The sequence below is a fragment of the Anoplolepis gracilipes genome, chromosome 3, assembly GCF_047496725.1.
Source record: "Anoplolepis gracilipes chromosome 3, ASM4749672v1, whole genome shotgun sequence".
Lineage (NCBI taxonomy): Eukaryota > Metazoa > Arthropoda > Insecta > Hymenoptera > Formicidae > Anoplolepis > Anoplolepis gracilipes.
Window position 1 is genome coordinate 16346096 of NC_132972.1, and position 26584 is coordinate 16372679.

Here is a 26584-nt window from a genome sequence, read left to right on the forward strand (position 1 = left end):
AATTTACTTAGAGAGATCCGGGAAATTATTTTGTCTCAATCCCCCTCTCCCCTCAATAATTTCAAAAATACATAAAGTCAAATTGTAGCACATACTTGTATACGTGTGCGTTCGGATGCGTTCACACATTGATACGAGTATTATCTTTTAGATGTATTTATTACGCGGATGATAAAAAACTAACAATAATTAGTAAAAAAGAAACCAAAAGATGATATGCTATATTTATCGAAATATTGCAAAAAATTATTTAATCTCTTCTGGTGGACTCTGATGATTATTTATATTTTTTTTTTTTTTTTTTTTTTTTTTTTATACATAAATAGATTATTAATCTAGAATTTTCCGACATTAACACACATATGTTTGTCCAAGAAATATATACTTTCGTTGCAAATTAGAATTCAAGGGACGGTAACGCGGGACGATGCGAAGGTTTATGCAACGCGTTTATCTGATTTCTATTATCTAAAATGGTAAATTACTATTATTATTATGTAACAGATTATTTCACAATTTAATTTCTCAATAAATTCACGCAATTAGAGAGACTTGACGGATGAAAATATTTTTCACGTATGCTAATACTTCATTTATTATCTTTTCGATACGGTATATCGATTATGTTTTTTATTAATCTGCGTTTTTTTACACATACAAAAAAAGAAATAAAATAGTGACTCGTGGAGATGAAAATGCTGCCAGAGATGATGGCATCCCGTCCTTTTTACAAATTTTTTATCTCACTAACAAGTATTTTGTACAACATAATTGACATTCCTTATCATAGAGATGCAATTTCATTCTTTATAGACCGCACAACTTGCACTATCTTTATTTATAAAAAAACTAACAATAATACTCTACACATACATGCTCAGACTGACACGTACGCGGAAAACCATTTTTTTCTTACGAAATAATTTTTTTAAATAAAAATTGCGCCTTGATTACAATTTTTATAAAAATATTTCTTTTCTGTGTGTTTTTTTGTTGCGAATTGTTTTTAGTGGTACATACATATACAATACACACATACACATACACACACTCATACATGCATACAGCGTGTACGAATTAAGTATGCTTGTGCAAATAGTATTTTTTTTTAGTTTTGTTTGAATCATGCTTTTATAGATTTATAAATTTATAGAATAGAAAATTTATAATAAAATTATTATAGTTTTTTAGTTCAAATTAGTTTTTCTAATTTTATAACTGTATAATTACTTTTTTAAAGTAATATAATTACTTTTTTAAAGTAATTATAAACGAAAGCAACCGCGGGAGCAATTATACTTTATTTATATATTTTGATTTGTGATTATTTTGGAAAAAAGTTATTCACGCGAGATTTAATTCATATCATAATTATACGCATACACACATAAATCCGTATGTACATAAAGGATATTTTACAAGTCGACGGATCAATCAGTATTGGAAGGTTCTACGATGAAACTGTATTGAATTAATAAATCGCGAATAAAATCGAAATTGTGATAAATTTGTTTAACTCGGCAGACTAATTAATTCGTAAGCAAATTTCGGATAAAACACTTTTTATGTCTCCTTTAAAAACGTAGAGGAGCTGTATACATGATCTCGATCAGTGTAAAAATTAAAAAAAAAATTTTTAAAGCCGTTTATTTTTTATTTTCTTGTGCAACTTTTGATTTGCGAGTTTCTCGTCGAATCTCCAGTTATTATTCCAGAGATCCACAATTTATATTAATATATATATATATATATACACATATGAATAGAGAGATTTGTTTATAATAGCGTATATTAATAATAATATATATATAATAATATGCTTCTTTTAAAAAAATTGCCTGGAATTGTACTACAGATATCTGTCCTGTATGGCACATGCAACACTCATGCGCCTCTGACACCTGCTTGCTGATGGGACATTAATCACTAAAGATCGATCAATGATCGGTACAATAATACCACCGTAACTTATATGTAATCGGAAATTTCGTTGTAATCTTTCTCTCATTTAATCGGTGCTAATGTGGTGGCAGGTGCACACCCAAGGCTGCCTGTCGGAAATCATCACTATAATAATATTCGGACATAACGTACGTGTGTAACGATTAACAACAGATAGCGATCGATCGATTCCTTTTTTTTTCCCCACTGAACGTTTCTTTTTTTCTGACATCCGACGTACAGGCAGCTACATTTTACAAATACATATAGTGTAGGGTAGATGCACCGGATAAATGATCGGTTAACTTTTTTGATTCAATTTTGTGTAACATGAACATTTTTATTAATCAGAATTAATATTTTCGAGATCGCACCTTTAACAAGATAAATGCTGTTTAAAGTCGTAGCAATCGGAGTTAGATGGAATCGCTAATTTCAATAAATGCATTTTGCTTTAATTCAAGAATTGTGTAAGAGATTGATAGAGTATTGTGTTCTTGTTCATTAGTGCATCTACCTTGACGCGAATCAATGATGTGTTTATCGATTTACAATTTTGTAGCTGTCCTATGCGCGGGGAGGGTACACGAACTATGTTAAACAAACGGATCTAATTGTCATCGAATAGATGAACATATATTCATGAAATAACAAAGTACTACAGCTTGATATTTCGATACGAACTGACGATTATGTTCACGTGTTGTTAGATTATTATCTTGTCATGACGCGTATATAAAGTCGAGAATGCTTCACACTAATAATAATATTACAAATAGCCGGTGCAAAGCAATGCTCCGTTAATCTTTGAAATCCATGTACGATCGATATAACAATGATAAAGAGTCGATTCGAGGCAAAATTCTAACTGATATATTAGTCAACTACCATGCATATGTATATTGAAACACGGAAGCGTTGCTTTTCACCACTAACTATATTTCTCTCAGCTGGCGAGCTAGACACTTAATGTTAACGTCGGTCATAATCAAATTACTAACAAACTGTTTTTTCTTTTCTTTCTTGTTAACCCGTGGTTGCCCGTGGCCTGTAGGCTTGGAGTGCTAACAATGGATATCCACTCGCCCCGTGCTAACACCTGGACTCTGGAACAGCATCCCGCGTTCGATCGGTTCACCAACCAGCCGACCACCTTCGCCGTCCGTCCGCGTCACCAGCCCTGTTCGTCAAGCTTATCCATCATCCTGTATCCTCTTAATGTTCAGAAATGTAATTTCTTTTTCGGCGACGAATCGTCGTTGGATTCCGAGCCATTTCTCGTCGTTGCAACGACGTACGCACGATATATAATTAATTCATATATATATATATATATATATATATATATATATATATATATAATAATTCATTTTGCAAAACATTAGCGTGACAAAGTGCATTTGCATAATATATAAATATTGAAATATATATATATATAATATGCGTACGTATTATATATATTATATACATATTACATTATATAATATATATAATTATGTATATATATTTCATCTCTTTATTCTTTGGGCGAGTAAACGCGGGACTCGTTTATTCCGGATTCATTTTGGACGCGAGTCAAGTACGCGCAATTCGGTGCAACGATAGTAATTAACGGTAGTTTTTATTACAAAGACAATAATTTGATATTTTTATTTTTTTTCCTTCAATAGAAAGGAAATGTCATATTATGTAGCGCGCGATATCCGAAGTATTTTATTTTCTCTCTCTTCTCGCGACGACGAAATGAAATGTTGTTCGCGCTTTCCCCAGTACTTACGACTCCTACGCTGGCATATTTCATCATCGGGGAGATGTGGCAGCGCAAGAATGTGACAATATATTAATACAACTTAAACACGATGATTTATAATAAACGCGCGGGTTTTCTTAGAATTAATCGCTAAGAAGGTGTCGCGCGAAAAAAAAAGAAAAGAAAACGTGTGAATCCACTCTGAGCGGATCGGAAATTCCGCAGAAGAAAATTGCAACCGATATTCTGTGTCTTCCTCTTTTCTCATGTGACACATCACATTGAAGAAACTCGAAATTCTATACTCTTTTACATACATAAATGTGCCTTATATATAATGTTAACATAATGCGATCAAGTAGAACCACGTTACATTTTCTATTATTTTTTTTTAGATAAAGCTTTGTTTATCAGTAGTCTACGCAATAGCATTAGAAATGTGCAATCAAAATTGACTTTCTCAATATATATATATATATATATATATCAAGAGAAAGAGAAGGATAGGATAAAGTTAGCCACAAAGTTTGAAGGTGACTTTTTTCCTAACAATCTTTTTCGTTATGTTGCAAGCTGCGTGAAGGATTATTAACATACCTGTCTAGAATCGCGAATATCCCGAAGAGAAGGCTTTAAAAATCCGTCATCGGATGCAGATAATATGAGAAGTACATGTATATATTGTTTCAGCCAAAAGTATTAAAGAGAACTGCTAAACGCAGAGAATATTTTAAAACGTCAATTGTACAATACGTTGATGAGAAAAGAACAAGACGTTCGAGACGTTTTCTAAATGTTGCCAAGGTTTTTGTTGAATAAATTACAAATGTTTGAAAAGAATTTACGATTTTCAAATCGCAGAATCATTGAATACGACATGAATCTATTTGCATGCATGTGTGTATATATATATACATATACATATACACACAGTGTTCAGTGAAAATTGGTGAAAAACCTGTTAAATGTAGATTTTTGAGGTCATGATGTGGAGTCGATTTGTATTCAACGAAAATATCGATGTCATCATTTTTTACAAGTTTCCAATTTTTATCATTATCTTTGTAATTAAGCCTTAAATTGAAACTCTATCTGAAATTAATTGAAGAATATAATTTTGGTAATTTTTTAACTTCAAAAAGTATAGTTTGCAAAAAGCGCCTTTTTTTCAATCGGTTATAACTCGGAAATTATTGATGCCTCGACATTTTTGCTGAGGAAAAGTCGTCTCTAAATGTGCTCAAGAATCTGCCATTAGCAGGTTTTTCACCAATTACCGGACACCCTGTGTGTATATACATTATATATATATATATATATATATATATATATACACACATATCTCCATACCATTAAATAAGCAAAGCGATGGAATAAAAACAAACGAGATATAGATTTGTTATTGCATTGCAAAATTATTTACAAGATATTATATGAATAAACAAATATGTATGTAATCTCTGTCCACACGTGCAAGAGTGTTGCGTGAGAGAGTGATTTACTTAACATCGACTTTATCGTTGTATATTAGTTGCACCACTTTTAGGTCTGCCATATTGTATATGTAACGATTAAGAATGATTTTTCAGCAGAGTTGCACACGTTTATAAATCCTATGTATAGTCATCCATGTGTCAAATGTTATACTCGTTCTTTCTCGACAGATATTTTTGAATTTTTATCCGAAGAGTCCTTCTTAGATACCAATAGCTTGGTCCTTTGTGTGTATATATATATATATATATATATATATATATATATATATATATATATATAAATGATGAAAAAACATACATACATACAGCTACACATTAAGAGTGATCTGAAATCTACTTAAGTTCACAACGTAAATATCCGATATATATATATATATATATATATATATAAAAATATATATTTTATTATTGTACGTAAATAATTGATTTAATGAAATATTTTGAATATTATTGTCTTTTATTAAATGGCGCAAATTATTTGCGCATGTCGCGATTATACAAAAATAGGTATGTATACTCTTTATGTATATGCTGTTTAATATATGTATGTAAGAACATAAATTATTACACATGTATATACATAATGTATTATACATATGCACTGAGACTCAGTTGAACATCCGGACAATACGAATAAATACGACCGTGATTTACTTTTGCGTTAAACGAAATTGCAATATTGCAATATATATTTAAAATAATAAAAAGATATGTATATACACACACACACATCTTTTTATTATTTTAAAAAATATTTCCCTTGATTATTATTATGGCAGTAAATCTCGGGGTAATTTATTTATACCCCTCTCCCTGTTATCATATTTATAAATATGTATACAGATAAGTTATATAAGAAAATATATATGTGCGAGCAATCTTGTTAGATCTTATATGGCATGCGAATTTACATTTATTATTCTATAGTTATATATAGTTTTTTTTTTGCCGAAATTATATGATAATTTTTTAGTTTCATATTTTATTTTAATGTTGAGATATGTGCAGGATATATGTGGCAATATTAATGTATAAGTGACAATGAGAAGCTAATCTGTTTTCTGAAATCTCGGAAAGATCTGATTATGTGTGAATCATAATATACTGTATGCTACTTATGAAAGAAAATTTATGGTTTGCAATAAAAGTGCAAATAAAATAGTTTATACACAACATGTATAAATACTATGATAAACGGCAATAAAAATATTTTTTCAATACTCGATAACCTCTTTTTGACTTTCAAAGAACCAAAAAATCTGATTGTAAGCTGAACACACAAGATTTCTTGACATTTTGTGCGAAATATATATATTTTAGAGGGTTTATATGTATAGAAGCTTTATTTCTCTACAAAAAAAATAACCTTTTACATACTAAGAAACCAGAGATATCATTCTTAACATATAATATCACAAATTATATTTTTGTATCATTACAAACTATACAAATATCGTTTTAATCATGTATTGTCGAAAACGTCGAGAATAAAATCGTGAGACAACAGTATCTTATGATTTTGGTAATCGATAAAAACTACCAGAGAGCAATAGTTGATGTTCTCTGACTTTCCTATCCAGAAATTGTCTCAATTCCGGTAAACCGCATTCCACGGCGCCCGGTCCTTGAGATGCAAACATTTTCAACATCTGATGAATCCTTTCTATCGGCATTGAATCTAGATTCGTCAACATTCCGACGATGTATGACCAAAACACTTGCAGTTCCTCCTCTCTCTGATCGCTAGCCGAAGCCATGGCGCTTTCAGTCTCCTCCTCCTCGACGATATCTGTCGACAAGCGATTCTTGGATGTACTCTCTTCTTGCAAGACGTATACATCGTTGGACGTTTCCTTCAAAAGGCCTTGCGACACCCAGAATGTCATCTTGCGTCGTAAAACGGTCGCTGGAGCGTGCATCACCTCCGCTAAATCTTGCAAAGTCCATTCACCTATAAATAAAATTTAATTAGTGATAATTTCACAATGTGATTACACCTGATAATAATAAATCAATCAGTATATTCTTACTTTTATCCTGAAAATGTAAGATAATCGTCGCGTGTACCGGCGTAACGTTTATATCCAACTTTCTATCTTTTAATTCAATTTCCAGGCTCACATTTCCTAAATGAGGTTTCCAGCAGAGTGTCCTATTTCCCTTCAAGGCTTCAAATGCCTTTACGTACTTATTCAATTGATTCTGTACAATGTTCGGTAGTTTCAGTTTCCAGTCTTCCTTGAATGGTGGCCAGAATTGTGCTGATAATATGAGCGCGGAAGTGGGGAAGAGTTCCCTCTGCAGGTTGTAACTGGTATCGGAATGGATGTTACCGTCTATCCTTTTCGAATCGTAAACGTCCTTCAGCATGACTTCGCAGTAATGCAACTGATTCTCTCCAAATCGTCTCTTCAACAATTCCAAGTGACGTATTTCGCGTTCAGTGTGATAGTTGAGTTGCGACAATAATCTGTCCGCTAGCAAGGTCCGGTATTCGTTGACAAATAAATCTTGACTGCCATAGACATTTACCAACGTAGAGATTATATCAGACACCTTGCGCTGCGTTGATTTAGCTGAAAATAAATTCTAGAATTATTTAAAACTGAAACATGTGTAAAGTCAGCCTGTGTAATGCAGATTGTTTTAAAATGCCGCTAATAAAATCTCGCGGTTTACCGGGATCAGCGTCGACTGGATCTGGCATCCATTTTTCCCAATCCTCAGTTTCGTCGTCCGCCGAACCGTCGTCCAGCTGCAGACATTCACCCTTTACCAATTCGTCGGCCAACTCGCTCGGCGAATCGTCGAGCAGGCTATTAACGACAGAACGAACGGTGTCTTCTCTACTCCTCAAATAACTCCTGAAGAAATAAATAAACATATTATTAGATAAATCGATAGGCAACAAATCTTCATACCAGATGCAGAGATCTCACTTGATAGGCTCCGTTACAGCTTCCAGAAGAACTCCTGTGGGATCGAGATGTTTGAGTGCTTTGATCGCGGCGATGTAAGCTGTTACTATATCCGGGGTGTTTACGCCAGGATGCAAGAGTCTCGTTTTAATCGCTTCCTGCAGATTCTTAACCAGAACCTTCCGTTGATCGGTTCTCTCGAGGCAAATTCGGAGGTCGTCCACCGCGGGTTGCGACTCGGGATATTCTAAAGAAAAGTATAGCATGTAAATATATGTTTGTAAATATATGTAAGTACAAGAATTATACCTATTATTATGTTAAAAAGATGATTGATCCTTATTTTGGTGTATGTTTCATATAGAAAATGAGATAATTTTTGTTTAAACTTATTTATGGCATTACGAATTTCATCACTAAGTGTTACTGTTTTCGAAAAGCCACCGGAATAAATTCTTATCAGCCAACTCATGACGACAGTTTCGAGCCACTGTAAAAATTAAATTCAATATCAACATACATCGCTATTATTATTGTAAATATTATTATAAATTGCATCATAAGATTAATGGAAAAAATTTAAATACATTTTCCAATGGAATCAATTGTGATACGTCAAATGTTTTGTCGCATGTTTGAATCACATGATTCTCGATACGAATATGAATTAACGATGTGAGTACATTTCCTACAAGTCTCTCCAATAATTTCAGCTCAATTAGTTTTCTGTTTGTCTCATGAAACATGTAAACTATCATTTGGCACTGACAATTCTCCATTCCTTGGGCACATCCAATACACTGGAGCTCATTAATCGATATATCTGGTTTAAACACATATATTAAATATATATTTCTGTAATTTCATACATTTTGAAAAAATTGTGAACATGATTACCTTGCGACGAATTATCAGAGTTGCAAAATACATTAAACGCGATTTTATAAAAGTGTTCTATAATACATTCATGACACAGAGGTAATTGGCTCAACAACGTCGCTCTCACAATGAGCTTGAATCGTACTTCTATATCACTTTCGACGCTTGCTAGATTCGTAGTTACATCCTTGCTCTGTCTTAAATATTCCAACTTTTTTAGAACAGGAAGAAACTCCGTGAGACTGATATACAGACTATCCACGGCGGATTTGAACAAATCGAAGCCCCGTTGGCCGTCCTTTGTATTCTCAAACTTTTCCCAAAATGCTGGTGCTACATGCCAACGGATATATTGTTCTATATGGTGAATAACAATGTCCTCGACGAATTGTGACAGTTTTAAAACTCGCACATCTTCCGCAAGATTTGCAAATTCTTCCTCCGTGCATTCTTCCTTAATCTACGAAAAAAGCAATAATAATTATTTCTGGAAATAAAAAATAATCATCAAATTATTCTTTATCATTATTAATATTATTAATTATTATTAATTATACAGAATTAAAAACAAAATGTATTAAATAATATTAAATATATTATAAATATGATTTTTTTTAAAGCAAATGTCTCAAGAAAGCATAAACATATAATTACATATCGAGATTACAGTTTCACGAATTCTGTCGGTTACATCGTAAGATATAAATCAAACTTGTAATATTGACATTATATTACGTGCAATACCTTTTCGTTAAGCACTGGAAACGCACGTTCTATTCGGATGAGAATATCCTCTCGATCCACATCCACCTCCGTCATGTTTAAATACTGACAAGTTTGAGGTTCGAATTGCTCCAAAACAACCCAGTTTATTAGATTAGATTAAGGTTAGGGTGAGACTAAGTTGGGTTAGGTTAGATTGTCGCGGCATGTTGTGAGATAATTGATCTGAATAATTCATCGAGTACCTAAGGGAAGAATATTTTTAGAATATATTGTTATTAATTTTTGCACAAAGTATCTGTCAACGTAAGTATTGGAAAAGTATTATGCTTGTTTTTGGTATCAAATTTTGAAGCACAGCTGATTTGGATGAGAAAATAAATAAAAAAGGAAAATGTTAAGATAATTTCTTTCCAAAATTGACATTTGTGATATTTGCAAAAAAAGAGAAAGACAGCATTTATTTATATATATATGATGTTATATCATACTAACAGGTATCAGAGATAAGCTATACATTATACGTAATTTTGTGTGTTTCCAGAGCAAAATGAACAACTTTTCATTTAAATATAGAAATTTGGTCTTGGGTATAACTGCGACTGTTGTTGGATATTACACAGTTCTCATGCCACATACTATCTTTTTAAGTAAATACAGATATATGGTAGCCACATATCAGTAAGTAGCAAGAATTATTGATTCCAAGTCTGTAATTTAATGTTTACTTTTCTTAAATGTATTGACAGAATGGAGAAAGAAGTGCCGTTGGGTTTTAAGATCCAGCGGAGAATTGAGAGAGTAATGGACGATTTGAAACTATCCGATGACATTAGGAACGTCATAAAGCCCTTCAGTGTGTTTGGTTTCGATGTATTCTATGCTGGGACACTAAATAAGAAGTATGGAGCAATACTGGGAATTCCTTCTAATTTCACTAATACGCCAGAGCAACTCCGTAAGAATTTGCAGATCAAGGAGGTACCGATAGACTGGACGCGACAAGACGCGCAAAGCTTCCTAAATGCGTTGACTCTCTCGGAGAGTGCGCAAAAATTCGCGATAGCACGCGAGATTCTGCAAATTCAGGCAGAGGAGCCATACCTCAATTCATACATACTAGCTTTCACTATAGCAATATTGTGGACACTTTATAACGCTATAGCGTACAGATTCAGATTACGCGACCGGAATGTGATACTGTATGGTACCCTTTATTCGGGTTTCACCGTATTCGGTGCGATATCGTGGTTTGGTATCACAGATTATCTAAGTTATCATCTTGACAAGAAAAACGATGAAGATTTGTGTAGTCTAGGAGCAGAGTATATCAAAGGGGGACAAGAATTTTATGAGAAGATGTTAATTAGAAATAGAGCTGCAAGATCTCTCTTAGGGGACGAAGGAAAACGTATATATACTGCTTATGGAAATGAACACACTTTCGTGAGGCAAAAACATGTACCACTTTCTCACAGAAAGGATTTCTTCAATTTGCGTCTGCAAAATTTGGAATGCAAGACGTGAAATAATTTTTTTTGCACCTACAATAACTAAAAAAAAAATATTCTCTTTACACGACATTCAGTCTATCCAAGATGATTAACCAATTCAAAATTTTAATGACGTTTGTGCAGTCAGCAATTAATTTTTCTGTAGTATTTGAGAAAAACATACCTTTTAATTTAATAAATTATGATTCGACCACTTTGTGCATCTCATAAAAAATGAAACAAAATGATGACAAGTCGGTATTCTCAGGAATACAAGCAAATCGAAAACTATAAACGCACGCGATTATATGTATATTTCTTATATGTCATTGATGTCAATGCAGATTGTTTGGTAATAATTGTTATTAGCTAGAAAAATATTCATTATATGAATATATATTATCAATTATACATTATGTATATACACATGATTCCTTAGAATGATTTAATTATACTTACAACATATTGCTCTAAGTCCTTAATGTATAAAGTATTTATCGTAAAAGTATATACTTCGAACACGAGTGTGTCTATAGCATATATGATTATATTTTACAGTTTACACAATAAAAAATCAGAGATAGGGACATTTTATAAATCATCTATATTTGTATAAGCCTTATCACGCGCGTATATATAACATTCTGTTAAATTAATATTTATAAAAATCTATAAGAGTATTACATATTTCTGCTATTTTGTACAATTCTCTTATTTTCCTCCTTACATATATATATATATATATATATATATATATATATATATTAGACTAAAGATGCTCCTGTTATTAATGGCCTATAGAAACCGCATCAATGCCTATGGAACATTTGTGCACCTCTATACAGAAAAGTACATTTCGAACTATGACAGTCCAAGCGAGCCAAACTAAAAAAAATTTTTTACCTTAGATGTGTCAGTTACATTATGCTACGCTGTATGATCGTTATAAGATTATTTTGCATATTATTGTACTTACCAGAGTCAGTTTATCCTCTTCCTTTTTAAGTATTTTCGTGGTTTGTTCTTGGTCGAACTTGACAACAGCGGCGATCACTCTGGCGAGTACCATGGTCTCTCTTCCCATCATATATTCGAATAGAATATTTCTAAGATATTCAATTTCTGTCGAATCCTCTAACGTATCGTGCCGGAGTTTTACTAACTTTCTAAGCTCTGCAATCTCTCGTCTCTGAGACGTCAAAGTTTGTTGTAGTGTGTGAATCGAACCGGTGCTCGTTTGTATCGCGGCCATCGCTACGCGCGATGTACTCTCTAATTCCTGTACGAAATTTTAATTTAATTTTCATTCGATTTAATTGTGCTCTACAAGAAAGCTACAATAGCTTTGGGTGTTAAAAAAAAAGAAACGAAACGAAATAAGCTTTACCTCGGAAGATGCTTCAGTTTGTACATCAAGCTGAAAATAATGCGAATGCAAATAAAAATGCAAATTAAAAAATTAAATTTAAAAGAATACATATATGTGCAAAACGTGCATAAATCAAATTACACTTCAATCCATGATTGTGTGAACTTACCTTTCTTTCATTCTGCCACTCTTTTGTTAATTCGTTTAATTCCTCCTCATGTTTAGCTTGCAGATTATCTATCTTCTGTTGCACTATGGCCTTCCATTTTTTTTCCAATTCTTTTATTTCATTCATGTGCTCGTTCTTAATCTGTACGATCGTTTCCACCAGGCGATTGATATCTTTCCCCTTTTCCTCCACCGCATCTTTGTTTTCCAGAACAAGACTCTCGAGTTGCTCGGACTTCTCTGTCAATTCTATTTGACAATCTTTCAGCTGTTCTTTATATTGTTGTACGAGATTCGATTCGTAATTCTGTTGACGATCTACAAAGATTAAATATTGGTTATTACACATCAAAATATTTCAAAGTTGTTTAATTTTACATATATAAATTTTTGAAAAATATTTTTTTTTTTTTTTAAATAAAATACATCTCACCAAAACGTTTTTCCAACGCAGCTTGGAGCTCCTCTTCTTTATCGTGTAATTGAGCTTGGAATTCTTTGACCAATTGTTTCAGCCTCATTCCTTGTTCTTCCTCATTGGTCTTCAAATCTTCTTTTAATTGATTTGCTTGCGTTTTCAGCTCATTGTTTATTAGTGTCATCTGCGTCTCTTTCGCTTGGAATGTTATCAACGCTTCGTCAAGCTGCGCCTCCAATCTCTTATTCTCTTCACACAATTTGTCATTATCTAACTGCCACTTTGTATCATTACGAGAGATTTCTAATTCTTCTCGCAATGCATCGTTGGTTCGTGTGAGAGAATTAATTTCCGACTGTAGACTAACGACCTTTTCTTCCAATGGTGCGATCAGATTTTTCAGCGTACTGACTTCTTTTCTTTTTTCATCGATTTCCAGCGCAAATTGCCTTAAGTTTCCAATCTCTTGCAACATATTTGAATTTTTGTCCTCTAGTAGTCTTATCTCCGCGTCTTTTTCCGTCAATAAATTTTTTAAGGCAGCTAATTCCGTCGACGAATTCTCCTCGGATTGTAAAGCGTCCAATTCCGATTCCAATCTGTTGTTTTCCGCGCGTACATCCTGTAAGCTAGATATTTTTGATTGTAAATTATTTAAATTAGTTTTTAACTCCATGTTACGGGAGTTTAAATCGTTTAATTCGTTTATTTTATCTTTTAAGGCTGCTTGCTCAGCAATCAATTTATTATATTCTGAACGTATCACCTCTATGTCGGAATTCTTTTGGATAAAATCATTAAGTTCCGATTTCAACTCCATATTCTTATTTTCTACGTCTTTAATTCTTGCAACTTCATCTCTCAATAATTTTAACTCTGCAAGAAGTTGTTCATTCTCTTCTTTCAAAATATTACCACTTGTTACAGCTGCATCTAAGTTGGAAGCTTTATCGTGCAACTCACTGTTCCGTTCGTCAAGTTTTTCAGCAACTTCTTGCAATTCTCTTTCAATCATCGCTAATCTTTCACTTAATGAATTTAATTCTGCCGTTTTACATTCGAGTTGTGTGTTAGCGACTGTTAATTCATTATTCAGACGTTCTGTTACCTCCTTCTGATTATCTAGTTGAGATGTATACGATTTCACGTAATTCTTTATTGTTTTCTGTAATTCTTCAATATGCCTCTCGTAATGTTCGACTTTTTGCTTCAGAGTCTCCTCACTTTCGCAGAGCTTTTGATTGCGACTCAAAAGGTCGTTATGCTTATCCTTCAAATCTTTATTCTCCAAAGTAATCTTCGCGAGCTGAGCATTTTCCGATTTCAGCAATTCTATTTGTTTCCCAGAAGTTTCCAGCATGTTGGACAATTCTGCGTGCTTGGTCTTCAGTTCTTTAAGTTCGGCGTTCACCTCTTCGATCGTTTTATTTTGTCGTTCTTTGATCATTTTCATCTTTTTTAATTGTACAAGCTTAACATTTATCGTTTCTTGCAATTCTTTATTATTTTCCATTAATTCGGCAGTTTCTTTCGCATGATTCTCACTCGCCGCTTGATATTCCGCCTTCAAACTTAGATAATCCTTCATAGAGCTCTCGATTTTCTGTGCCTGAGCGTCGCACGTAGATTGCAAAAGTGCGATACGCTCTTCCTCCTTCGAAAGTCTCTCGTCGCGTTTCTTTATTTCACCTTCCTTCTCAGACAGGTCATTCTTCAAGCGATCAATTTCCAATTTCGAAGCGTATAATTCCTCACGAAGCGCATCCTTATCGCTGCTCTCTGATTTCAATGAATTAATAACATCGGCCGCCTCGCGTAACTTGTCATTTAATTCGTCCACTTCTTTAAAGATATGACTGGCCTGTGTGTGCTTCTCTCTTAAATCATCAATCTCGACTAATAACGCGTGATTTACAGACTCGAGGTTCTCTAACGCTCTCAGTCGTTCCTGCAAAACCTTGACTTCTTGTTGCGATTGCGTCAACATATGCGAGGCTTTTTCCAAATCGTGTATTTTAAAAGTAAGATTATCAATTTCGGCTATTAATTTATTATTCATTATTTTTACTTCGTCATACTGATCAGTCTTCAACGCCATCTCTTTTAATTGTTCATTAGCCTGTTTTAATTCCGCTTCTAACGTGGATTTGAGAGTCAGAACTTGTGACAATTCTGATTGTAGTTCTATCTCTTTAGATGTAAATTGTTCTATACTTGTTAATTTCGAATGCAAGTTATTCACCTCAGATTTGAGTGTCACATTTTCTTCTTCGAGCTTTACAAAAGACACAGCAAGAATCGTGTTCAGATTCGATATTTCAGTCTTTTGATTTAAGAATTCTTCTTTCACAATATTTTTAACATTCATGCAATCCTGTTTTAAACACTGCATACAATCATTATAATGTACGAGACGATTTATTAAATCGCTCCTTTCTTTTTTCAATAAACTTAAAGCCGAATTATCTGCTTGGACTGTATTTTTAAGATCGTCGATCGTAGCTTTGCAAAATTCGAGCTCATTTTGTACTGCGCTCAATTCTAGCTTTTTACTCTCCAATTCTTTTTGCATCTCGGAAAGTTCCGTCCTGTCCTCCAATTTGTCTTTAAGAGACTTTATCTGCGTCTCTTGTTCCGTCAGTTTATGTTTAGTTTTTTCGAGCATAGCTGTGTATTGTTGTATCTTCTTATTGTAATTCTCGCACACCTGATCCCTGTCGATCAATGCATTTCTCATGTTTTCCAATTCCTTGTCGACACTTTGTACTGTGGCTTGTAGTTTCTCGATCGTTGCATCGGCATCTTTTTGTTTCTCTTCCATGATAATCTTTTGAGCATTATACTCATCCTTTAGTTCCGAATATGTTTCTTTATAAACTGTCAGCTGAGCTTGCAGCGCCTCTTTGTCATGTTTGTTCTCCACATTTTGTTTCCCCAGTTCATCTACTTTATGTTGCAATTCTTGGAATTCCATTTCTTTTTCTTTCAAACGAACTGTTAATTCCTCCAATGTATTCTCATCCTTTCCTGCTCTCGTCTCTTCGCCATGATCGACTTCTTCGCGATGTCTCATAGTTTGTTGCGTAGATTTCACTGCATCGATCTTTTCCTTAGTGTCATGCGTCGTTACATCTTTATCCACAGCATGAGAGGATTTCAATTTACTCAATTCAGTTTTGTATTTTACTATTGCTTCGTTTAAGTTCTCCCTGTCCTCAATCGTATGTTTCAGATCGATTTGTAGCTGTTTGATTTGTTCCTCCTTCTCTTCGAGCTCTCTGTGGACCGAAAGTTTATTTTCAGCTAACGAAATTGCTGATTCCTCCTCGCGTTTGTGCAAAATATCCACTTGTTTCGTCAGTTTCTCGTTCTCAGTATTCGCCATACTCAATTCAGCTTCTATTGCACTTATTTTCTCGGCAGTGGAATTTTTTAGTGCCGTGTAATCGTTTTCCAAAGTGTTCTTCTCCTTCATTACTTCAGTAAATTTTTCCTTATTACGCTTCAAGGATTCTTTGTATTTCAAAACAAGATTTTCTAATTTTTTCAACTTATCTTTTAACTGAGCATTTTCTGCTAATAGAGCGTTATTCTCATTCTCGTTAGACGGCTCATTGGTCAGATCAATAAGGTTGTCTTTAGAATTTTCCTTTCCTTCTTCTGATACTGAATTGTCTAAAGTTGGTCCGCTTACTTGTAATAATTTCACTTTTGTATTTAACGTATTTATAATGTGATCCTTTTCTTCTATATCATTTCTCAGCGCTTCTTCCAAATGCGCTTTTGCTTGTTGTTCTAATTGACATTGTTCTTTAAGATCAGTTATTCTCCTTAGAACTTTATCCTGTGTTTCTACTAATACAGATTCCAGCTTGCTTTTTACTCTGTCCAACTCGCGATAATGAGCAGCTAGATCAGTATATCTACCACGATACTTATGATATTTCGTTTGTACCTTTCGATAAGCAGAATATAACTGATCCTTTGTAACTCTATCAAGATGAGGACTAATATTATCATCTACTTCGCTAGCAGATTGATCCATATCTGACTGTAAAATTAAAATTTTTAGTTTCAGTAAAGAATTACAAATTACTTGTTGATAGCTATTTAAAGAACAAAACAAACCTGTAAATGATATAGATTCGAAGGGCTCTCGTACATTGGAAACAATGAAGACGCATCACTATTGACACTGCTCACCGAAGATCTTCTCGAGATCTCCATACGATTCGAAGATGGCGACATTAGGTCAACATTTTGGAAACTGTGTTTTGCTGGAGTGTTCTTTGGTGTTTCTGTAAATAAAATGTCATGTTAATTTAAATCTGCAAACTACATGCTGGATATGATGTCACGAGAATAGAACACTTATATATCTCTTTGAAATATTTTGTAGCTTCAAGGTTAATAGAAAATTCATTAAGTACTCCGTTTCTGGCTAATCCTATATATTTCATTCTCAATTTCCAAATTTTTAGCACTTGTCAAATATTAAATGATTCACGCGCAAAAATACAATATATACTTACCATCTCCATCTTCTGTCAAACTGAAATTGTCACTGGACGCTGACACTTCTTGAATAGAGCTATTGGACAATGCTGGAGATACCACAGCCTATAAACGTAACAAAAAAAATCATTGTCAAATCAATGATAGTCATTTGTAATCGTATTTAAACTATGTCAAGAAACGTCAAACGTCAAACCTGTGCCAGTTGTTGCACGCTCGCCTGCAATCTGGCAGGCGACTGCTTCATCTCCTCTGCTAATTTATCCTTGAATTTCTTGAACATCCTGACGTATATCGGAAACTGCGGTTAGTGTGATAAGCCTGATAACGTGTGGAATCAGAAGTTTTTCGTAGCGATTCGCAGCGAGTGGGCGCGATGTTTACGTGGACTAAGTTCGGGATTGGTGACGGCAAGAGCGTGAGTTGGAAGAATCCTTCCTACTAGACGATTCAATACGACCAACATAGTGCAACCGGAATCTCGTATTTCGTATTTCCGCTCTTCGCGAGCGAAATAGGATCGGTCGATGCGAAGAATTATGTTCAGTTCTACATTATTTGATTATGTATTCCATATATATTAACTATATGTCACATATGTACATTGACCGCCATTATGACGTGAATGACGTCATTGGCGGTTAGATACCGTTTACAACGCTGATTTTTATTAAATGACGATTTACAATCGTATCTGCGACGACAACTAATGTCAATTAAAAATTTACTATAAAATACATGAATTTATATTATTAATTAAAATAGACCTCCGATAAACAATACATCAAGTATTTTTCTTTTAATACTACATCATAAATTTTTTAACAAAAAATGTGCCACTAAAGTTATATATATTATTTAAAATAGATTTAAATTTCTTTCAATAAAATATTAATAAATTTAAATTTCCCTTTTAATTTGAATACACACAATATACAAACTATTCAGGAATCAAAAGATGTGGAAGGAAAATAATTAAATCCATTTTATAATTTTTTCGAAGAGCTTTCCTAAAACTGGACGATATTTATTTAGACAACTTCGGCCGCTCTAACGCCTCCTTTATGAGTTTTCGATAGAAAATCGGCGTATTCTTGATATGGCGCCTTAGCCAGAGCCTGTTCCTTCCACAAATCGGGCGTAAGGTAAGCGTACGTCTTGGCGATCGCAGCATAAGTCGCCTTGGCGAAATTACCGAGTGTACAGGTGGATCCCCTGGCTGAAGTGTAACAATCCTCGATACCGGCCATCTGAAGCAGCTTCTTGGGAACCGGAGCAGACACGATGCCGGTACCTCTGGGCGCAGGTATCAGGCGCACTTGCACGGAACCGCATTTGCCAGTCACCTTACATGGCACTGTGTGAGGCTTGCCGATTTTGTTACCCCAGTAACCACGTCGAACTGGTACAACAGAGAGCTTGGCCAGAATGATAGCACCGCGAATAGCTGTGGCTACTTCCTTGGAGCACTTCACTCCCAATCCAATGTGACCATTGCTATCTCCAATGGCAACAAAAGCCTATATAAAATGGTTAATTTTAATTATTCTTGTTGTACGTAACTTTTTTTAATCTTATTTAGTCAGGATTAGATTATTGTATTTTTTCTTTCTCATCAATTTGAATTAATCATAATGCTGAAGAAAGAAAACATTTTAAATTTACCTTAAAACGTGTACGTTGACCTGCTCTAGTCTGCTTTTGTACTGGCATAATTTTCAAAACCTCATCCTTTAGATCCGGTCCAAGGAATTTGTCAATAATCTCGTATTCCTTGATAGGTAAGGAGAATAGATAGATATGCTCAAGGGACAGAATTTTTCCGTCTCTGACCAGACGACCGAGCTTGGTGACAGGAACCCATTCCTTGCTGTCTTCTTTGCCACGTCCACGGCCTCGTCCTCGACCTCTACCTCCACGACCTCGGCCTCTCAGGCCTCCACGATCGCCTGCTCCACGAGAACCGAAACCTCCACGAAAGCCTCCACGTGCGGCTGGAGCAGCGTCCGCCATTCTGTAATTAAAAAAAAAAAAAAAAAAAAAAAAAAAAAAACGTTAGAATATATATTATATCCAGATCATAAAATTTTTATTTTAAAAAATTTTAGCTTATTGAAAATTTTATTAATAACTGCTATGCTTATTTATTATACAATATGTCATTACAATCATTATATTTGTATAATGTAATTAGATTCCAATTGTTATTAATTATTTAAATGCAGAAATTATATTAAGAAAACCAGAGACTGCAATAATTCTTGATATTTAAATGAAATATTGAGGGTTACAATTAACCTAACAACACATGGCACATAAAATATTTTAAAACACAGCAATATTCTCTTTTTAAGAAATTTTTTGACGCCTTACATATAGTTTCATGAAAAACATGCAAAAGTTGTTTCATTTTGTGACAGATACAAAAGATAATATTAAACAATTTCGGGAATATACTCACATTACTTCTTGTCTACGCGTGGAATCACGGAAGAAAGACCATGGCGCTTGGAGATAGCGCTTACTCTGTATGACGTCACATCCGACATTTCAAAAAAATGGCGCGTTTCTTTATTACAGCTCCAAAAAGGTACGAAGCAATGTTTACGAAGAGATATGTCAATTTATTTATATATATATATATATTTTATTGCTATTGTACACTTAAATAACGCTGTAACACTCGCCGTAGTATACAACATATTGTCAGTTACTATGTCCTCGGTTATCACTCGTCGATCTCGTCTCAGCCACATCGCGAACGATACCGTAAGACAGTTGATGATATCGGGTCTATGGGTCTATAGATGTATTTAAAAGGTCTATTAACTGTTACAGAGATCGTCTTCTGTATATACAATCTTACAAAGTACATTAAAAAGGAACCAAAGTCACTGCATACCCGCATCACACAACCTTCCCAATAGTAATAAAAAAAAAAAAAATGTAGAATTATATTATCGCGCCGCATAAACGGGTCCTTCAAGTCGAAGCGATTTATCGATCACATTAATATTAATTTATTCTATCCCGTTGACGACATTGAGGACACTTGACAATAACGATATCCAGTATCGATTATAATTTTATATGAGATTAGGTACCTCTCATACAACATGTATCTTGGTAGGTAAACGCGTCGCCTTGTTCTCATTCTTTTTCACTCCGAAACCTGAGTTTTAAAAGATTATTGTACTGAGAGAGAGAGAGAGAGAGAGGATGTGTTACGCTGAAGAGCTCTAGCGTTTCCGAAATGCACATTACAGATAATACTTTGATAATATAAACTGGCGGCGAATAATTTGTGTTTAACGCTTACGAAGCAATGTCTGCGGGTAGCAAAACCGATGATCATCACATTTATATCCGCCGCGAAGCAATGTCTAAAATACTCGGAGGCGGTTAAATACAACTCGTTTACAAAGCTGTGTGAGTGTGATTCTTCCTCTCTCTAGCATTAATCCAGCTAAAAAAAATCTAATCGTGTCTCTATTGTGCACCGCAAAACTGATTGTGCTTTCTACCGAGACAAAATGTTTGCGCAAAACACATAAAATCAATCTTTTTTTTTCAATTTTGCATGTTAAATTAATCTGGTATTTAAAATCTTATCTCATGGTATATATTTTTTATTTTACCCTCTTTCTTTATTCTTACGTCATCTAATTTTTCTTTATTTTTTTTCTGATTGATTATTAGTCGAACGAGGAATACCATGGAATAATATTACTTAAATAAAATTTTATTTTAGAATATGTAATTTGCATACATTTTATGCTATTCTTGTAACATAAAACTTTAATTTGCTTTTCTCAATTAAGAAATTTAATTTAAAAATAATTTAACGTTCAGTAAAATTCTTGTTTTACATATCTTACGAATTTATGTAATATTTTACTTGAAACCCTTTCTCACTTATCGAGAATGTATTAATTCTACTTCGATAACATTCTTTTCCAATCAAATATTGCAAACGTGAACGTTCTCAATTTGCGACGCACGCGAACTATCGTCAATCTAAATTACCAGATATCACATCGACGAATCAATAATAAACTGTCCGTTTAACATCTCATGTACGGATAGTCATATTCTCGTATCGGCGCAAAGGTCTCCTTAATGGACTGCGGAGATGCCCAGCGAAGAGCGTAATGCGGTCCACCAGCTTTGTCGTTTGTACCGGACATTCTACTGCCGCCGAACGGTTGTTGGCCGACCACTGATCCGGTCGATTTGTCGTTTACGTAAAAATTGCCGGCAGTATATTTTAAATCCTCAAGCGCCTGTTTCGCCCATCTTCTACAATAATGAACGAGAAGATAATTTACTTTATCGCAATATAATATATATTTAAATTTACAGAATTCAACATGCAATTTAGAATAACATGACATTTTTTTATCTAAATTGTTTTTTTACTCTTGTCACATACGTGAAATGTCAATCAATTAGTACAACTCTTACTTACTCGTCTTCTGTGAATATTGCGCCTGTTAAAGCGTACGGCGTAGACGTCTCTACTAGTTTTACCGTCTCATCCAGATCAGAATCCTTGTAAACGTATATCGTAAGTACCGGTCCAAATATCTCTTCTGTCATGAGTTTCTCTTTTGGATCTTTGCTTTGTACTATTGTCGGTTCGATAAAGTATCCACATCTAGAAAAGAAATTTGCTTATCTTAGGATAACAGCATTAAGGTTGTGCTAATAATAATCGCGACACTAAACGTACGAATCGTCGTAGCCTCCACCACCAAGAATTTCCATCCTAGGTGAATTCTTCGCATAATCAATATAACCAGAAATACGTTTAAACGCGATGGCGTCTATAACGGCGCCGGTGAATACAGAAAAATCTTGAACATCGCCGACCTTGAGTTTCTGGCGAAGACTTAAGAGACCGTCTTTTACCTGGAACAAATAAAAGTTGCTTTAAAAAAAATCTTTCCAACAAAATTATACACGCTCGAAAAATTTAACACAACGACGTGTTTCACTCACCTTACCCCACAAAGACTCTGGCACGTACATTCTACTGCAAGCGGAGCATTTTTGTCCGTTATACTCGAACGCGCTCCTGATCGTGGCGTAGATGACCGATTCCACATCCGCGCTCGAGTGAACGAAGTGATAATTCTTACCGCCACACTCGCCGATCAACTTTGGATAGTTCCTGTACTTAGCGAGATTCTGACCGACCTGTACCCACAGACGATTGAATGTCGGCACCGAACCGGTGAAGTTGAGTCCAGCGAGATAGGGTGAGGACGTGATGGTGTCACCGAATACGGGTCCCTCGCATGGAACGAAATTTACTACGCCAGGTGGCACCCCAGCCTCCCTGCATATCTTAAAGATCCACCAGTTGGACAATAACGCGGTGTCGGATGGCTTCCATAGCACAGCGTTACCCTGCAATCGCGGTACATGTTGACACGCGCTTATGATATTTTTATTATGACGCGAGAGCCTTGATTAAAGCGCTGTCACAGTGTGGTTTGTATTACAAACCATCAGAGCCGGTGTGTAACTGAGGTTGCCGCCGATCGCGGTGAAGTTGAAAGGCGAGACCGCCGCGACGAAACCGTCCATGCCACGATACCTCATTGAGTTGAGGGTCTGCCGATCCGGCGAAATCGGCTGATACTTGAGACTCTCCTTCGCGAAGTACGCGTGCATCCTGAAGAAGTCGATCAATTCTGCCGCGCTGTCGATCTCCGCCTGTATCACGGTCTTACTCTGCCCGAGCATCGTGGCAGCATTTAAATGTTGCCTGTACTTGGTCGCCATAAGATCCGCTATCCTCAGCCACATCTCCAACCGCTTCTCGATCGGGCACTTCTCCCATTCCCGTTGCGCCTTCACCGCGACGTCGATCGCCTTCTTGATGAGCTGTGGCGTCGCCCAGTAATACTTGGCGACTTTCTCCTTGTGATTGTGTGGCTACAAAATTTGTAGTTAATTAGAAAAAAAGTTAAAATTAAATTCTCGTCCTACACAATTATGATGTACATACCATGACCTGATATTTGCATAAGTCGGTCTTGATCTCCTCGTTTCCTATAACTAACGGCACCTCTTCGCATTCGTTCGCCATGTTACCCAAGACCTTCTCCAGTTCCGCTTTCTCTGGGCTACCCTTCTTATAACTGAGAACAGGTTCATTTTCTAGCGGAAATTCCGGTGGGTTTGGCACCGGCACTATTGACCCTATGCATCTGGCGCTGACTCTGTCAAACAAATAATATAATAATAACATTAATAGAGAGAGAGAGAGAGAGAGAGAGAGAGAGAGAGAGAGAGAGAGGAAAAAAGTTCTTTTTAATTCTTCCAAAATAAAGATACGTTCTTAAGAGAACTTAGATAAACAGAGATTTATCTAACAATAAGTACTCTTAAGAGATAAGATTTTCAAATATTTATTAAGTCACTTTTACGGTAAAATCTCGAGTTGACAATCTTATCACTGTCGTCAAATATACATTTGAGTTTGGAGATAAATCTCTTGCTTACTTATGTTGTCACACTTGAATAAAAGTGGTTTATCTAATACTTCCGTTTATAAATATTATAATCCTGTCAATATAAAGATATCATCTTTTATGCTGATAACAATTATCGCTCTCTGATCAATAAGTTAACTATTAAATTAACAAACTAAAAGACGCGAGAAAAAATATGTGAGATAATCGCGTAGTTACGCAGAAAAAGCAACTATACATGTCTTCTTCGCTTGACCCTAATTAGCGTGGTTATCAGTAATTACTATAGATAATTATAACAAGTATATAGGAAACATAAACTTCATCTGCAAGAAGAGAATATATATCATTCTCATAACATTAAGATTACACAATACTCAAGATATTTTTTACGATTTATTTCTGTTAATTACGATTATTTATTGTTTAATCTTAATTACTTTTCCATATGATTATATTATCAATGTTATACTCGCATGCAAAAGTCTGACGGAAATTGAAATTAATGTTTGAAGAAAGCATTATCGCGATTAAATATATATGTGTTTTTACCGAAATAAGAACATCTAATTTCGTCTTTCGATATAACACGCAAATTACGTGACACGCGTTATTTAACTTTAAAGAGACGAATCTTATTGAAAATTATTTATTGACAATCTTATTGGAACTTTTACTTATTGAAAATTCGATAGTTTAATCTTTTTTTTATTTGTAAAATTCAACTGTTGAATTTTTAATAAGTATTCGATCGCGAAAATTATAAATTAATGTAAGGATAAATGTTTTCTATTATCCATTAAGAATTTTCTATAATCAAACGTAAAATTAATTAAAATTATTTCTCAATTTTATAAAAGTAAATTATATCAAGTATTATTCAAATCATTACGTTCGGCGATATTTTCTTCTTCAAGAAAGATTTGGTCATAACATAGGTAAAATATAGCTGATTGTGGCCAACAATGAGCCAATCAACAATGATGTCAGCTGTCAAGACGCGTGTTTGTTTGCTGGATGTTAATTCATAGACGTAGTAAAAGTCTACGTCTATGGTTTGACTAATGACGTTCTTTTTCTAAGCTCCAGTTAATCCGAGCGATCTCTTTTTTATCTCCTTATATTTCTGAAGAGAGATGAAAACGAGACTGTTGTAATGCAAATATTTTATCGTTGAATAACCATTGTTAAGAAGTTTACATTCAGTCCGCTCGCGAAAGAGACAACGAACTTAAGAGACGCATGGTTACATTATTCCAAATTATCGGTTACGATTGACTTTTTACTTCCAACAAATATTTGAATTAATAATACGTGAATATTCGGCATGAAAAACACCGCGAGTACTTATTTACATATGATTTTCGACATTTTTACGTCGATGACGTGACGCACATCATGCCGGACCGTCCGTTCGAGTAAAACCCGAACGTGGATCCAGCAGAATAGTGTCACATGTCCGAGCAAATTTTGCAGCGACATCGCATGTAATAAAATTTTTTCTCGCAAGAAACGTGAGAAAAAATCGGCCAACGGAGGTTGGATTACCCAGGGCTACCGCGACCCGATGATCGATCGCTCAGAAGGAAGACGTTCACGCTCGTCCATTCAAGGAGAAAAAGAATCAAATCGAGAAACTTTGCAAATTCGATTGATTACTCACTTTTGGGTATTCGCCAGCAATGCCTGGCGGCAAATCAGGCCCAACATCTTTCAACGGAGACGGGGACGGGACAGTGAGAAAGGGAGATAGGAATGACGTCGGCACCCTTCGTTAAGCACGGCAATCTTGAAGGGCGAACACGGAGCCTTTTAACTGACAGATAGTATCGGACGATGACACGATCGACGGATTCAATCGCGACCAGATCTCTCCTCCGTCTCCTCTTCTTCTTCTTCGGCGCTCGTGCCGAATTGCTGAAACTGTAAAAAAACACGGCTCGATGCCACCGAACACCATCGGGCAAACGCTCAACCGAAACACGCTACCAGAGGTTCCCCCACGTCTCCACCTTTCACGGAAATGTTCAGGGACGTACGATTACCTGGCGACAACCTCGGGGTTGCGCAATCCTTCTACTTCGATAATAATTTCCATATTATTTCTATATCGAGTATCTAGATACTTATCTATTGTTAAAGTTTCAAATTTTAAATAAAAAAATATGAATTCTTGATCTCTGTTCAATTTTAATTGATTTTATTAAATAAATATTAATTCTTGACTTCTATTTAATTTTAATTGATTTTATTTTTTGCCCCTTTTTTTTGTTTCTCTGTGTTTATTATACCGACTATTGTATTAAATTCTAATTGAAAATCTTACATTTTTTCAGATTTCTTGTATTAAAATAAAATAATATTGATTTTTTAATTTTATTATCTCTATGCATTCTTTTCAATTTTGAAAGAGAAAATAATTTGGACAATCG

At 34.7% G+C, this 26584-nt stretch overlaps 6 protein-coding genes across 11 annotated transcripts in view; 2 read left to right on the forward strand and 4 right to left on the reverse strand.

Annotated features, from left to right (window-relative positions):
• Positions 1–6407, forward strand: part of How (protein held out wings) — a 33830-nt gene extending 27423 nt beyond the window's left edge. For all 4 annotated transcript variants that reach the window (XM_072889055.1, XM_072889058.1, XM_072889057.1 and 1 more), the window contains one exon: positions 2996–6407. Coding sequence is in view for 1 of the 4 variants with exons in the window: in XM_072889058.1 (XP_072745159.1) it covers positions 2996–3009 (14 nt within the window). In the remaining 3 variants the exon portion in view is untranslated. The remainder of the gene's footprint in view (positions 1–2995) is intronic.
• Positions 5940–9861, reverse strand: Morula (anaphase promoting complex subunit morula). The gene is made up of 8 exons (XM_072889030.1): positions 9729–9861; positions 9003–9444; positions 8693–8928; positions 8415–8595; positions 8127–8352; positions 7867–8051; positions 7218–7763; positions 5940–7138 (listed from the first exon to the last, which is right to left on the reverse strand). Exons 1-8 carry the CDS (start codon positions 9801–9803, stop codon positions 6699–6701), a joined length of 2331 nt encoding a protein of 776 aa, XP_072745131.1. The 5' UTR covers positions 9804–9861; the 3' UTR covers positions 5940–6698.
• A 15-nt stretch (positions 9862–9876) lies between these two features.
• On the forward strand, positions 9877–13056 carry LOC140664189 (transmembrane protein 177). 2 transcript variants are annotated; one of them, XM_072889059.1, is made up of 3 exons: positions 9877–10013; positions 10252–10388; positions 10457–13056. In XM_072889059.1, the coding sequence occupies exons 2-3, from the start codon at positions 10258–10260 to the stop codon at positions 11232–11234; spliced, it is 909 nt and encodes a 302-aa protein (XP_072745160.1). In that variant the 5' UTR covers positions 9877–10013; positions 10252–10257; the 3' UTR covers positions 11235–13056. The 2 variants fall into 2 exon arrangements, with proteins under 2 accessions (XP_072745160.1, XP_072745162.1); XM_072889061.1 differs by lacking the exon at positions 9877–10013 and having other exon boundaries at positions 10252–10357.
• On the reverse strand, positions 11581–18444 carry LOC140664173 (uncharacterized). 2 transcript variants are annotated; one of them, XM_072889023.1, is made up of 8 exons: positions 17867–18444; positions 17688–17775; positions 17284–17453; positions 13171–17206; positions 12739–13055; positions 12588–12617; positions 12177–12479; positions 11581–12085 (listed from the first exon to the last, which is right to left on the reverse strand). In XM_072889023.1, the coding sequence occupies exons 1-8, from the start codon at positions 17951–17953 to the stop codon at positions 12062–12064; spliced, it is 5055 nt and encodes a 1684-aa protein (XP_072745124.1). In that variant the 5' UTR covers positions 17954–18444; the 3' UTR covers positions 11581–12061. The 2 variants fall into 2 exon arrangements, with proteins under 2 accessions (XP_072745124.1, XP_072745125.1); XM_072889024.1 differs by lacking the exon at positions 12588–12617.
• A 121-nt stretch (positions 18445–18565) lies between these two features.
• LOC140664190 (small ribosomal subunit protein uS5-like) lies at positions 18566–20217 on the reverse strand. The gene is made up of 3 exons (XM_072889062.1): positions 20132–20217; positions 19336–19684; positions 18566–19190 (listed from the first exon to the last, which is right to left on the reverse strand). Exons 2-3 carry the CDS (start codon positions 19681–19683, stop codon positions 18702–18704), a joined length of 837 nt encoding a protein of 278 aa, XP_072745163.1. The 5' UTR covers position 19684; positions 20132–20217; the 3' UTR covers positions 18566–18701.
• A 54-nt stretch (positions 20218–20271) lies between these two features.
• P5cdh1 (delta-1-Pyrroline-5-carboxylate dehydrogenase 1) lies at positions 20272–26174 on the reverse strand. The gene is made up of 7 exons (XM_072889046.1): positions 25816–26174; positions 23687–23900; positions 23182–23613; positions 22672–23082; positions 22403–22581; positions 22139–22327; positions 20272–21969 (listed from the first exon to the last, which is right to left on the reverse strand). The coding sequence occupies exons 1-7, from the start codon at positions 25860–25862 to the stop codon at positions 21735–21737; spliced, it is 1707 nt and encodes a 568-aa protein (XP_072745147.1). The 5' UTR covers positions 25863–26174; the 3' UTR covers positions 20272–21734.
• Between the last annotated feature and the right edge of the window lie 410 nt (positions 26175–26584).

Excerpts from the sequence above, each read along its gene's own strand:
- Morula (XM_072889030.1), bottom strand. The coding sequence starts at position 9,803 with ATGACGGAGGTGGATGTGGATCGAGAGGATATTCTCATCCGAATAGAA. Across the intron at positions 9,445-9,728 it reads TTCCAGTGCTTAACGAAAAG|ATTAAGGAAGAATGCACGGA; the intron begins GTATTGCACGTA and ends CTTTTTTCGTAG. Across the intron at positions 8,596-8,692 it reads AATTGATTCCATTGGAAAAT|TGGCTCGAAACTGTCGTCAT; the intron begins GTATTTAAATTT and ends TAATTTTTACAG.
- LOC140664189 (XM_072889059.1), top strand. The coding sequence starts at position 10,258 with ATGAACAACTTTTCATTTAAATATAGAAATTTGGTCTTGGGTATAACT. Across the intron at positions 10,389-10,456 it reads TATATGGTAGCCACATATCA|AATGGAGAAAGAAGTGCCGT; the intron begins GTAAGTAGCAAG and ends ATGTATTGACAG.
- LOC140664173 (XM_072889023.1), bottom strand. The coding sequence starts at position 17,953 with ATGTTCAAGAAATTCAAGGATAAATTAGCAGAGGAGATGAAGCAGTCG. Across the intron at positions 17,776-17,866 it reads GCGTGCAACAACTGGCACAG|GCTGTGGTATCTCCAGCATT; the intron begins GTTTGACGTTTG and ends TTACGTTTATAG. Across the intron at positions 17,207-17,283 it reads CGAATCTATATCATTTACAG|TCAGATATGGATCAATCTGC; the intron begins GTTTGTTTTGTT and ends TTAATTTTACAG.
- LOC140664190 (XM_072889062.1), bottom strand. The coding sequence starts at position 19,683 with ATGGCGGACGCTGCTCCAGCCGCACGTGGAGGCTTTCGTGGAGGTTTC. Across the intron at positions 19,191-19,335 it reads GTCAACGTACACGTTTTAAG|GCTTTTGTTGCCATTGGAGA; the intron begins GTAAATTTAAAA and ends CATTTTATATAG.
- P5cdh1 (XM_072889046.1), bottom strand. The coding sequence starts at position 25,862 with ATGTTGGGCCTGATTTGCCGCCAGGCATTGCTGGCGAATACCCAAAA. Across the intron at positions 23,614-23,686 it reads TATGCAAATATCAGGTCATG|CCACACAATCACAAGGAGAA; the intron begins GTATGTACATCA and ends CAAATTTTGTAG. Across the intron at positions 22,328-22,402 it reads GGTGGAGGCTACGACGATTC|ATGTGGATACTTTATCGAAC; the intron begins GTACGTTTAGTG and ends TTTCTTTTCTAG.